General features: G+C 32.4%; 2 protein-coding genes across 2 annotated transcripts; one reads left to right on the plus strand and one right to left on the minus strand.

The window, feature by feature from the left end:
- Positions 1–992: 992 nt before the first annotated feature.
- LOC133295108 (flavonoid 3-O-glucosyltransferase-like) lies at positions 993–2,635 on the plus strand. Its single transcript, XM_061493905.1, has 2 exons — positions 993–1,491; positions 1,782–2,635. Exons 1-2 carry the CDS (start codon positions 993–995, stop codon positions 2,633–2,635), a joined length of 1,353 nt encoding a protein of 450 aa, XP_061349889.1.
- Positions 2,636–6,567: 3,932 nt separating this feature from the next.
- LOC133295139 (transcription factor MYB36) lies at positions 6,568–8,002 on the minus strand. Its single transcript, XM_061493936.1, has 3 exons — positions 7,867–8,002; positions 7,548–7,677; positions 6,568–7,384 (listed from the first exon to the last, which is right to left on the minus strand). Exons 1-3 carry the CDS (start codon positions 8,000–8,002, stop codon positions 6,568–6,570), a joined length of 1,083 nt encoding a protein of 360 aa, XP_061349920.1.
- Between the last annotated feature and the right edge of the window lie 5,108 nt (positions 8,003–13,110).

Below are 13,110 nucleotides of genomic sequence, written 5' to 3' on the forward strand. Positions count from 1 at the left end.
GTGCAATTTTCCCGCTTCTAGCCTAAAGGGTTCTTGCGTGAGGGGGCGTGTTGAGATATATAGTCTCACATTGATTGAATGAGCAACTAATATGGCCTTTATAAGGCCTTGAGTACTCCCACCCCTTGAGCTAACTTTTGGGGTGGTGTATCCCAAGGTTCTTTACAGAAGCCACGACCTATTGCTATAATTCTGAAGGCGCAAGGCTTGCCTGATTGGCTGCACAATCAAGGGACTGAAGTACATAGTAGTTTATTTTAATTTTGAAGTTTGAAGAGTGATGATACTCGCACCACATGATTTAATTGCACTAGTCAGAGGCCTCAGAGGCTAAAGGAATTCTGGGAAAGGACAAGAACAAAAGGAAAGGTTATTTTATGGGCTACCCATTTGGAAATCCTTGAACTTCCGCTAAGTGTATATGGTATAGGTAAAATTAAATATCTCATATTTACTTGGAAATTTAAGATTTAAATAGATCCTTACAGCATCAGAAGAAAAAGGGAGAATGACTAAATTTCAAGGTCCCTTTTACTATTTTTGTTGGTAATTGTGGCTATACTTAGGGTGTTTTTGTTAAATGCAAGTTATGCATACACCAACAAAGAAAACAAAAACGAAAACCGAGCCTCCTAGCTCGTTGTTAACAGGTAGTCTCTGCAGAAGAAGATTATGGTTATTATTTTGGAGATTAGTGGATGTTTTGTTTTTCACATAGCTGTGCCTGTGAGCAGTTAGTTAGGTTGAAAAAGAGCCCCCTTTGCACCTTTGACTCAGCACGCACATTGATCGAATATTCAACACGCTCTTTGCACCCGTACATAACAGCCTTCAAGGTTGTTAACATTCTCCAACTAAATGCATGCAAATTTCGCTGTGTTTTCCTGTCTTCTTGATCACTTCCTCATTGAAACTTCATGGCCTATATAAATAGGTAACCATAAAAACTCTCAAAAGGGTAAACATAGGAGAGGACAATCAATCTACACAACATGAAAGTTTTCCCTGTTTGTGATGACAAACATGTGGCTGTTATGGCGTGGCCATTTGGGACTCATGCAGGTCCACTTCTTAACCTTATTCAAAGGATTGCAGCTGAGGCTCCCGAAGTCACATTCTCATTCTTCAGCACAAGCAAATCCAATGCCTCCATATTCTCGTGGCTGAATGATCAAGAGCGTAGAAATATAAAGCCTTATAACGTGTATGATGGGTTACCAGAGGGTTATGTTCCTTCGGGGTACCCACTTGAACCCAGTAATCTGTTCATCAAGGCCATGCCAGGGAACTTTAGGTGTGCCATTGATGAGGCAGTGGCAGAGACAGGGAAGAAGATTACTTGCTTGGTTTCTGATGCGTTTTATTGGTTTGGTGCGGATATGGCAGAGGAAATGCATTGCAAGTGGGTTCCTCTATGGACTGCAGGGCCTCACTCTGCCCTTGCCCATGTTTTCACCAATCTTATCAGGGAAAAGATAGGCATCAATCAAGGTAAGAACATTTTCTATATATTATATTTCTCCTTTCTCTGTTTTTATATCTTGAGTCCCAAAGTACATAAGCTTATATTTATAAGCAATTAAATATACATGTTAGGGAAAGTGCTTATATAGGTCCTGAATCCTTATAGTAAGCAAATTTGAATTTTATAATATACAAACACATGTACACGAACAACATTTCTTCAATTTCAGTGTGTTGGTATATAGTATTGGATAATTTAGGTAGTTAATCTGAATAATAAGAATTTGAATTTTATTTTATTTTTTCTTGTTTTGCAGCAAGTGATGACAAAAATCTCGATTTCATTCCTGGTCTTTCTGCGGTGAAAGCTTCTGAGTTGCCTGAAGGGGTAGTGGGTGAAATAGAGCAACCATTTTCAACTATGATACACAAAATGGGACTAATGTTGCCACGGGCAAGCGCGGTTGCCATAAACTCATTTGCTGACGTAGACCCTTATATTGTAAATGAGCTCGAATCCAATGTCACGTTGCTATTAAATGTTGGTCCTATCACATTGACAACCCCACAACCTAATATTCCGGATGAGCAAGGTTGTCTAGAATGGTTGAACAAGCATAAGAAAGCCTCAGTAGTGTATATAGCCTTTGGAAGTTCGGTAATGCTTCCACCCCATGAGATAATTGCGGTAGCAGAGGCCTTAGAGAAAGGTAGGTATCCATTTATTTGGTCATACAGGGGAAATCCTGAGAAACAATTGCCAAAGGGATTCGTGGAAAGGACTAGAACACGAGGGAAGGTTGTTGCATGGGCTCCCCAAAAGGAAATACTTAAACATCCATCAACTGGTGTGTGTTTGACACATTGTGGGTGGAATTCAGTTTTGGATTGCATAGTTGGTGGTGTGCCAGTTATTGGTAGGCCATTTTTCGGAGACCAGAAGATAAACATAAGGATGATGGAAAGTGTATGGGGGATTGGTTTGGGAGTTGACAATGGGATTTTGACTAAAGAAGCCATTCTGAAAAATTTGAAATCAATCTTAAGTTACAGAGGAAAGCACATGCGGCACAACATACTAGAACTCAAGGAGAAAGCAATGAAAGCAATTGAACCTCATGGTAGCTCTACAAGGAATCTCACTACTTTGATATATCTTGTCACGAGTTGAAATTTAATATCAAAGTTTGGATACTAGGATAGCTAGCTATCTCGGACTAAAACGATTTTCATTAGCTCAATGAATGTGCATCATTTGGGCCGACGCAGAATTTGGGAGGGTTTTCATTGTACTACTGAACTTGTATATATATATATATATATATTAAACAAATAATTATCTCTGATTTCTGCACACTTTAGAACGCTTAATTTGATGTTAATTGTTTATATATAGGTTGATGTCTTGATGATTTTCAAGAATAATTCTCTCACTAAAAGTTAGAAGTATTTTGAATTACTCTATAAATCTCTCACTAAAAGATGAATGTAGGCTGAATGATTAAGATTTAATGTAAAATTTGTTACATTCGTATAATTTACTTTATAAATTTTAGTAGTTAAATTTCTTTTGCATTTAATTACTCAGCAGATCGATCTATTTATATATAATGACTTTAATTTTTTAGTCACATTAGTTATGCCATGTAAAAGGAATCAACAATTAAGATTAAGAATATAACTTAAGTAAAATTTTATATATTTATAAGGGGAGTTACATTTCTCTACCAGAAATTTATCATGCGATCACGCACTTACGTGGTGTTTGGTTGAAGATTTCTTAAAATTTACCTATGCAAATCAAATTGGCAAAGTAAGAAAGCAATGTTTGGTAGAAGATTTTACAAAATTTCTCTAGGTATTGTATTGGTATAGCATTTCTTATTTGTTCATGGAAAGCAAGACAAAATTACTATTTAGAAAGACAACTTGAAGGTGGTATTTTACATTTAGCTAGCTAAATGACAAAAGAGCAACCCACTAGTAGACTTAAATACCCTCATCTAAGTGCCAAGGTTTCACTTTTTTTATGGAGTTATATTTGTAATTTGAAGTTATTTCCCCATCTATATTTTACATCAAACTAAACATAGACTTTATAAATCTTACCTAATTTGCCCGGTAAAATTTTTTCTAACCAAACAATTTTTTTATATTTTCCTACCAAACTCATTTTTCAACTATTTTCCTATCAATTACATTTCTCTAGTATTCAAAAAATTTCTTCTCAACCAAATACCGTTTAAAGGCATCCAAAAGAATGTATCAAATCCGACGAACCATCAACTTTCTAGGCCCATAACAGCAAAAGAAGTGGTTGCGGGTTTCGTTTCGTGACCCATAAAAATAGAAGTAAGAATATAGGACTGTTTGTAATAGCTTATACATTGATAAAGTTTAGCCCTTAGCTAGCTAGAATTGTTCTTGGGAAGATGCCCATTGATTTATTATTTTTTTTTAACTTGTTTTTTCCCCAGTTATTCTTTTAAAAAATATTATCTCCAGTTAGAAAATGAATCCTATTAATAGAAATTGAATTTCTTAATAATTAGATTTTGTTTTCCCGATAAAAAAACTATAATTAACTGTAAATATCTCTAAAAAAGAAAACACTAGATAGTTAATTTTTTTATCAAAATAAGTTCACATTATTATCTTTGAGTTTTAAATAAATAGATGATCCCATCACTTTAAATTATCTAATAACTAGCTTTCAATCTTGACGAATTCTTTCCATTACTCTAATTATGTGCTTTATATGGCTCTTACAAATTAGTTTAATTAAATAGTTATGTAAAAGTAGCAATAGTATTCATATTTCTTTTTCCCGATAAAAAAACTATAGTTAACTGTAAATATATCTAAAAAAGAAAATACTAGATAGTTAATTTTTTATCAAAATAAGTTCACATTATTATCTTTGAGTTTTAAATAAATAGATGATCCCATCACCTTAACTTATCTAATAATTAGCTTTCAATCTTGACGAATTCCTAGCATTACTCTAATTATGTGCTTTATAGGGCTCTTACAAATTAGTTTAATTAAATAGTTAGAGTAGGTGATATTTACAAATTTTTTTGTTTACAAACTATACTATCTTCTCCTGGGAGAACACTAATTTCACTATGTTTTCTCGGGAGAAGATAGTGTAATTCGTAAAAATTTATCAAAAAAGTTTGTGAACGAATCATTCCTCAAATAGTTATGTAAAAGTAGCAATAGTATTCATATTTCTTTGCACTGATAATACACGCACACACACATATATAGATAGGATTATTTGACACCAGTATCAAATTTAAAATTTGACATCTCATCTGAGAGCCGTTAGATCAAAAAAGGTCAAAGAGTCGTTGATCTTTTTTGATCTAACGGCTCTCAGATGAGATGTCAAATTTTAAATTTGACACTAGCGTCAAAAGATCCTACCTCATATATATATTTATAGGGGAAAGATCCGTTTACAAACTTTTTTTACAAGTTACACTAAATATGACCGGTAATACACTCTTGATTGAAGTGAAGTATGACCGGTCATACTTAGTGTAGTTTGTAAAGTTCATAAACAAAAAAGTTTGTAAATATAACCTCCCATATATATATATATATATATATATATATATATATATATATATATATATATATATATATATATTACAAATTACACTATCTTCTCCCGGGGAGAACATAGGGAAACTAGTGTTCTCCCCGGAGAAGATAGTGTAGTTTGTAAAAGTTTGTAAACAAAAAAGTTTGTAAATATAACCTGCCCCTATATATATATATATATATATATATCCAAAAATTACAAAAATAAATAAATAAAATTGATCAAACATTTCATAAAGGTGTTAGTAACCAAAACCACATTCTTCTCACAACGGTACAAAGATAAAATACTTCAACATAAACATATTCTTGGTCCAAGAAGACAGTACACCATAAACATGCAAATTATATTCGCATTCAGTTTGTTGCCAGAAAAAATAGCATTATGCATAAAAAAGGAAAATACAACATCTTTAAAGTATGTACTCTATAATTTAATTTCAATACGTGTACTGTCAAGAGTGGAAAAAACGGGAGCAGGCTGCAAATGACAAACAAGGAAAGCTGCTCGTAGGTTTACTGTGGTCAAAATGGATAGTTTGCCTGTGCTTTGGCATGATTGCACCTTGGGAAAAGCCATTTTTAGCATGATTAAAGATTCTTTGGGATCTTTATTAAGTTGTAACTAGGAGTAGGGATCTTTGTTTAACACACTAGCTTGACATTTCTTGTGAAAGAGCTATCGAAGCCAATGAAAATCCTGTTCATATACCTTCAATATTTTTGTGAAAATTCCAATAAGGTAATGTTCATCTAATTGTGCAAAACAAACAGCTGAAGATGATCGCCTTTAGGTCCAGAAAAAGATCACGAATGCAATGCATTGTACAACTTTCTATTTTTTTTATTGTTATATCCATAAAGCTCAGAAAGCCAGCCTTTTCTGCCAACCCTTGGAACCGTTTGATATATATTTATTAAGAGAAATATATTTATAAAAATTTTGTTTATAAATTCTTACAAACTCAACTATGTATTCCCATAAATAAATTCGATTGGGAATGTATTTCGATGAATACATAATGTAGGTTATAAAAGTTTAAAAATTTGTAAATATAACCTATCATATTTACCAATATATAACACAGCAAGTAATTATACATATATATTCAGTAGTAAATCTATAAAATGCATATTTTTTTGCACATATCATAGATTAATTATAATTTATTGGTTTCCCCAATCCCGATGGAGTAATCAAGGTTCTGCTGAACTCGTAATCACGGTCGTAAAGGTGAGTTTTAGTGCATTAGAATCTCATTTAGCTTCAAGTTAATGGAACATTTATTTAAAGCTTAAAGGATTTTATATATCAAGTGCCTTAAGTTTGTTGTTTAGAACAAACTGATTAATAGTTTCTACATCACATCACTCAAACATCGATTTACATTATTATATATTCACGATGTTGTTTACAAGACCTGTTACTCATACTTCTCTTTCCCCATCTTATGAGACCAAGACAACAAATTAAGATAGCCAGATAGTTAACTACAGAGTGTAACCTAGTTCATAATCTTGGAACATCCCTTCTGGCAGAATAACTGGAGTATTCGGTGAATCCCAGGAGTTTGAGGATGCTGATTTGGTGTCAGAATCATTGGACCACCAAATGAAGCTGTCCTTTGAACCATTCATCTCTCTGAAACAATCAAATTGAGCCATGTGATCTTCCTGTGGTATGTAACCCATTGTTCTGTTGTTTAGAATTTCATCTAGTTCAGTTTGCAGCGCACCAAGTTGCTGAAGTCCCACATTAGTCTTCTCAACAGCCTCTGCTCTTGGTGCAAGACTTGAATGCATTGGATTATTCCCAGAAGCAATGAAAGGAACTGAACTGTTGTTCAAGGAATTCCCCAAAAGATCAACCTGTGGGTTATTGATCTTTGCATCATCTTGTTGAACTACATCACTCCTAGGAGGTTTATAGAACTCATCTTTTTGTCCTTCCCCAACATGAGGGAAAGGCAAAGCATTTTGCATCACAGGGTTAGAGCTATCATTTGAAGATTGCAGGCTTTGGATCATCTTTTGTTGGAAAGGATGCAATTTTGGCCACAGTGCAGGATTATTGTAGAAAGAGAAAGGGTTTTGAAGGCTTTGAAGGTGCATATGAAGTTGGAGTCTTTCAAGAGCGGAGCTACTTAAGCCATTTGAATATGAGTTTTCCTCTATTCCTTTTGTGTCTTTTTGGTTGATGTTAGATTGTTTGCGCCTCCCAAGCAGTTTCTTCTTCAATCTAGTGTTCCAATAGTTCTTGATGTCATTATCTGTCCTTCCAGGTAACTGAGCAGCAATAATGGACCACCTAATACATAGATATGAAGTTGAAAAATATGTTCACTTTCTAGGAATAACTAAAAGAAGCATGGAGAGATTCTAGTGACAAAGAAAAAAAGACAAAACAATTATGTTGAAAAACTACAGCAAAAAGCTCGCAGATAGAGATGAGGGTTTTCAGAGAGAAGGACCTGCTGCCAATGCTAATGTAAAGGTTGCAGATGATGTTGTCTTCTTCTTCAGTAAACCCACCATGTTTGATATTAGGTCTCAAGTAATTTAACCACCTAAGTCTGCAACTCTTTCCACATCTCTTGAGCCCTGAGAATTTTTTGTATCCATCAAAGAAGATTTTGCAATAATCGATGATATATTATTATATTCAAATTTCACCTTTCCAAAGCCAAACCATGTTCAATCAGATTACTCTCAGACTCAAATATATATATATAAATATACATACTCTAATTAAGAAGATAAGAAAAATGTAAAAGAGAGAGGGTGGTGTACCAATTTTCTGAGGAAGAGCAATCCAATTGCCTCCAGTTCCATTATTTTCAATGTAGGCTTTTAGTGCAGCATCTTCTTCGGGAGACCAAGGTCCTTTCTTCACGTTGGCCTTGTCACAGCATGGAGCTCTACCCATCTTTTTTTGTGTTGTTATGATCTCTCTAATTAGGTTTCTCTCAGGTAATGCTTTCTGGCTTCTTCTTTTTTGTTGAAGCAAATATTAAGAGATGGCTTTTGTGATATTGTTGGGAAACTACTGCGAAGGAAGACCATCATTTATAGGTCATAAGAGTGGCTGATGTGATGCTTAGAAGGACAAAAAGTCTTACACCTCACCCTCTCTCCCTTTCCTTACTAGCTATATTCAACTCCTTATTTTTCTTCTAGCTAGGGTTTATTCATCTCTCTTCCTTTTTGGATTAGTTCGCTCATCCGCGTATAATTATGCATGCAACTGGACAAAAGTAACATAAATTTTCTTCTTCTTTTCAATAAAAAAATACACTGCTTTTCATTGCTTTATTAGTTTAATGCTTGAACCCGGTGCTACAAGTTTTTGATCAAAAGAAGTCTCCATCCTCTTAGTTTGTCGGCATTATCCTCGAAAATGTTCCATTGTCAAAGCCATCACAACTATGCTATAGCCTTGTTGTATTGCCAGAAAAATGTACGACCTGCTGCTCATTGGCAATTAATTCTTAAATTAAAATATGGAGATATTATACTTATAACCTATTTTCTTTTACAATCTGTTATTATTGATTGTTGGTTCAAAATCAAATCAACAATTTTTATTTAATGTCATTTTATAACCGTTGATTTGATTATGATCTAACAACCAAAGATGATTGGAAGAGTTTATAAGGAAAAATTAAGAGGTTGTAAATATAATCTCCCTCTTAAAATATATATAACCTTGTGTAATTAATATTTAACTTAAGGATTCTTATGGAGAAAATGGGAGATAAAATTATCTCCAGCAATCTTAAAACTACGTCATTTTAAGTGTTCGGGAAATTAACGAAGGGTATATTGGTAAAATTTATATAACAAAGAAATAAATAAAATTCATAAAATATCCTTCATTAATCCCCTCAATTCCCAAAACGACGTAGTTTTGAAGTTGCTGAAAATAATTTTATCTCCTACGGCAGGAGAAATATTTTTTTTTCCAAAAAAACAAATACATTTAAGAATAAAAGATGAGCTCAGACAATTAAAAATGAAAATTTCTGACATATATCATATTTAAAAAGGCAAAAAAAAAAAAAGGAAGAAATGTTGTAACATACATTTTTTTTTCTGGGGGTGAATAATGAAGCATTTGCATTTAGCCAAAAAAATAAAAATAAAAACTGTTTGATTGCACATGTGATCTGCAGAAGGACATGCATGTGCTTGCGAACTTTTTACTTTTTCCCTTTGTTCTCATCAATGTTGGAACATTTTCCTTTATAAGTCAACCGTGAATTTCATTCTATGACGCTTGCCTTTAAAATTGAAAGAATATTGCGACAAATTGGTTCATAATGGATTGTACGGACATTTCTCTCTCTTGAAATGGAAAACATGATATTGTGGGAAAGGTTCTCTGAATATTTTAGATCCACATAAATAGCCAGTGATATTTCTTTTTGAAGGTCTCAAAATATACACTATAAAATGTTAAGCAATTGAACTGTTTATAGGAAACCAATATATATATATATAGGTTGACGAATATATATATATATATATATATATATATATATATATATATATATATATATGTTGACGAACTGAATATGAAAGCTAGAAAAACTATAGTCAATGCCTTGAAAATGTATCCGTCCTTGTTTGCTTTCACCACAAAATCATAACAAACTGATACTTATTTGAAACTACACCAATGAAAACTGGCATCTTTTCCGTCATGACAAGATATTTATCGTACGAAAGTTCATGTTCTTTCACTCGAGTATATATCTTCTCAACCGGCCTATAAAAACCAAAGTCTCTAAGCTTGAATTCTTGACATGACATATGAATTAGGGAGGAAAAATTATTCTTAAACATTCTATGCCACCTTTCATCGATTTGAGCTTTTTTTTTTTCTTAAATATCAATAGGTGTACGTCCAAAATCTCAACAAACTCGATTAATCCAATTTTAATCTCGACCTTTTTCAGGAATTGCAACTTCTAAAAATCGAATTTATTATACTTTGGACAAGTCAAATCCTAATATCTATCACTAGACCAACAACTATTGAGTAATGAATTGAGCTTTTAGGAGACACATACAAGTTCAACTATATAGAATTTTCATAATAGTTTATGTTGTATAGAGAGATATATGATTTTTTGATATCAGTGTCAAACTTTAAAATTTGACACTAAATCCTAATTGTTGATTTTCGTCAATCAACGATTATTATTTATTGGAAATTAATAATTAATTAATAAATTTAATTTGCAGAAGTTATAACCGTTGATTGACACTAATGTCAAAGAAATCTCTCTCTCTCTCTCTCTCTCTCTCTCTCTCTCTCTCTCTCTCTCTCTCTCTCTCTCTCTCTCTCTCTCTCTCTCTCTCTCTATATATATATATATATATATATATATATATATATATATATATATGGGTTCATATTTTCTTATGTTGCATGACAACATAAGAGAACAAAAGTAGAGACAAAATTAAATGTAGGTCCCACATTTTATATTAGAAAAGAAAAAAAATTAATTGGCACGGAAAACGAATTTGTGCAGGAAATTTTTGTACTCTCCTATTGACGGAGAGCATGATTTTCCTATATATATATATATATATATATAGTCCCACATCATGTATTTCAAGTTGCATATACCCAATAATTCTATAGATAATATAACCTTCGCTATACTACACACATGGTTTATTCCAATGTTTCTTTCATCTTGTTACTCTACAGTTTAATTATACATCTATGCTTACTAAGTAACTATTTCTTGTAAAAATAGGCTATATAATCCTTTTTTTTTCAAAGTTATAGAAGATCAACGTAGATATTCTGGCTCTCCAAACAGCTTATCATAATTGAAAGAAAGCCTTGGAGCTCGGGATTGGTTGTGCAATAATGGAACTATGAGATTATAAAAGTGGAAATGAAAAAGTCAAACATTTGCTAAATTAATCGATTTACCTTTATTTATTTGGTTCTTTTTTTTTTTTTTACTTTTTTTGGGCTAGGAATTAGTTGGTTTATTATCAATAAATTCTTTTTAATTTTTCATTTTTCATTTTTATTTTATTTTCTTTTGTTCCTTTTTGACAAGTTGGGTAGGACATGCTAAAAACAATTAGAAACTGTATCAAAACAAGAAAAGTAGTAAAACCAAACAGAAAGGTTTTTGCAATTCAATATTTTTCTGAAGTAGCACCACTCATTGACCTTGGTTTCCTAATTTAATACTTCATCTAGTGCTTTTTTTTAATCAAGAAGCAGGAAAATAAAGGTCTGGAACCGCACCCACCTAGAAATATAACAAGGGGAAACCATCAAATTCAAAAAGCACTAAGCTCCCAAATATATAAACATTAATATCTTTATCATTAAATAGTCTCGGATCTTTGGGACGAAGATAACATGCTTCTGCTTGTCTTACTCCTTAACTAAGAATCTTTGCATTGACGCTGTATTTCTTTTTCTTCTTCAAGAAAAAGGTGAAGAGAAATGGGGAAAAGAATAGTGCATTTCATCATCAAGAAGACCAATTTAGTGTAACAGCTGGGGAACACAGTTCTGGTGAGAGGATAAACATGGAAGACCATATAAAAAATAAAATTACTGTTAATTATTGATGCAAACTTGATTTATTGATATACGTCGAGTATCAATTCTTGTGAACAATATTATTTGATATAACTAATGATGGCCCGTGCCTTAAAGCAGGTATTCTTACAATTTTAATTGAATGATTATTGTAACATTTTTTTGATTTCTTTGATTATATTTGCACAATCAAATGCTCTATTTACTTTATACTTAATAATGATATTAGAATGATCATCATTATGAGTTTAAGTTTTGGGTTAATTAGTTGTATTATATGATTTCACCACTTGTGAATATGCCTGTGCCGGGATTGAACACCCACCACACAACCATATTTTTGGTGATTATGAGAAATAAAAATAAAAAGCACAAATAACTTGATTTGCTTTTGGTACCCATTATTAGCTTCTATGGCGATCCAAGGAAAGATAATTTTGCTATCATGACACGTGGGATTCTCTTTGTATTTAACAGAATTAAGATAAGCATTGATCAAATAAAGTCGTTTTAATATAAAAATAGCAAGGGATTTCCCAGAAAGATCACACTCTTTTATATGTCGTCACTAGGGTTGACAAAGATGCTGTAGACTTGGAAGCCAATTTGTTTTTGCTAACAGAGTTCTCATTAATTCTTCTTTAACTTTCCACTAATCACTAGTTGCGGGAGTCCAACGAATACGTGTTAGTGCTAATAAATAAATAAATAAAAACCAAACTGTTACTATCTCTCTTTTTAAATTAATACAAATAGGATTATAAACAGTAGGATGAAACCGAACCAATTTTTTTGAAAAATCGAATCAAATTGATTTAAATGGTTCGGTTCGAAAATAGTTCGGTTCGGTTCAGTATGGAATCGGTTGAGGTCGATCCTATTTTGAAAAGAAAAGAAAAGAAAAATAAAATTTTAAAAATAAAGTTATAAAAATTAATTTGGTTCGGTTCGGAAACGATTTCGTTCTTAAACCGATTCGGTTAATGAACTGGTTCTTTAAAAATCAAAAATCGGTTCGGTTCATGAACTGATTTTTAAAAATTGATTATTTTAAGTTCAGTTTAATTCATGATTCGATTCATTTTTTTAATTATTTTGCACACCCTCGTAAACAGACGCCGTTACGTTACCGAACTCATCTTGGTCTTTAACAACCGCCGCCCCGCCCCCAAGAAACAAATGTCAAATGGTAAACTCCTTAAGTTACTTGGTTCAATAATACTGGTAACAAACCCATATATTTAATACCTGGACCACATCTAAGTTTTTAAGTAAAACACATAATAATTATTGACTCTTAAAAATAAAAACCTCAATAACTAAATGCAGAATATTTCAACTTCGAAGTTCTAGATTTAAATCTCATTATAATCGAAGTACAGATTAAATATATCAGAGAAAGGAAATAAGCAACTCCATAAGAAACGAAGTTTTAAATTTCTTAGTAATTC

This window comes from Gastrolobium bilobum, unplaced genomic scaffold (genome assembly GCF_033153095.1).
Source record: "Gastrolobium bilobum isolate Gb01-03AN ecotype WA unplaced genomic scaffold, APGP_CSIRO_Gbil_v1 utg913, whole genome shotgun sequence".
NCBI classification, from domain to species: domain Eukaryota; kingdom Viridiplantae; phylum Streptophyta; class Magnoliopsida; order Fabales; family Fabaceae; genus Gastrolobium; species Gastrolobium bilobum.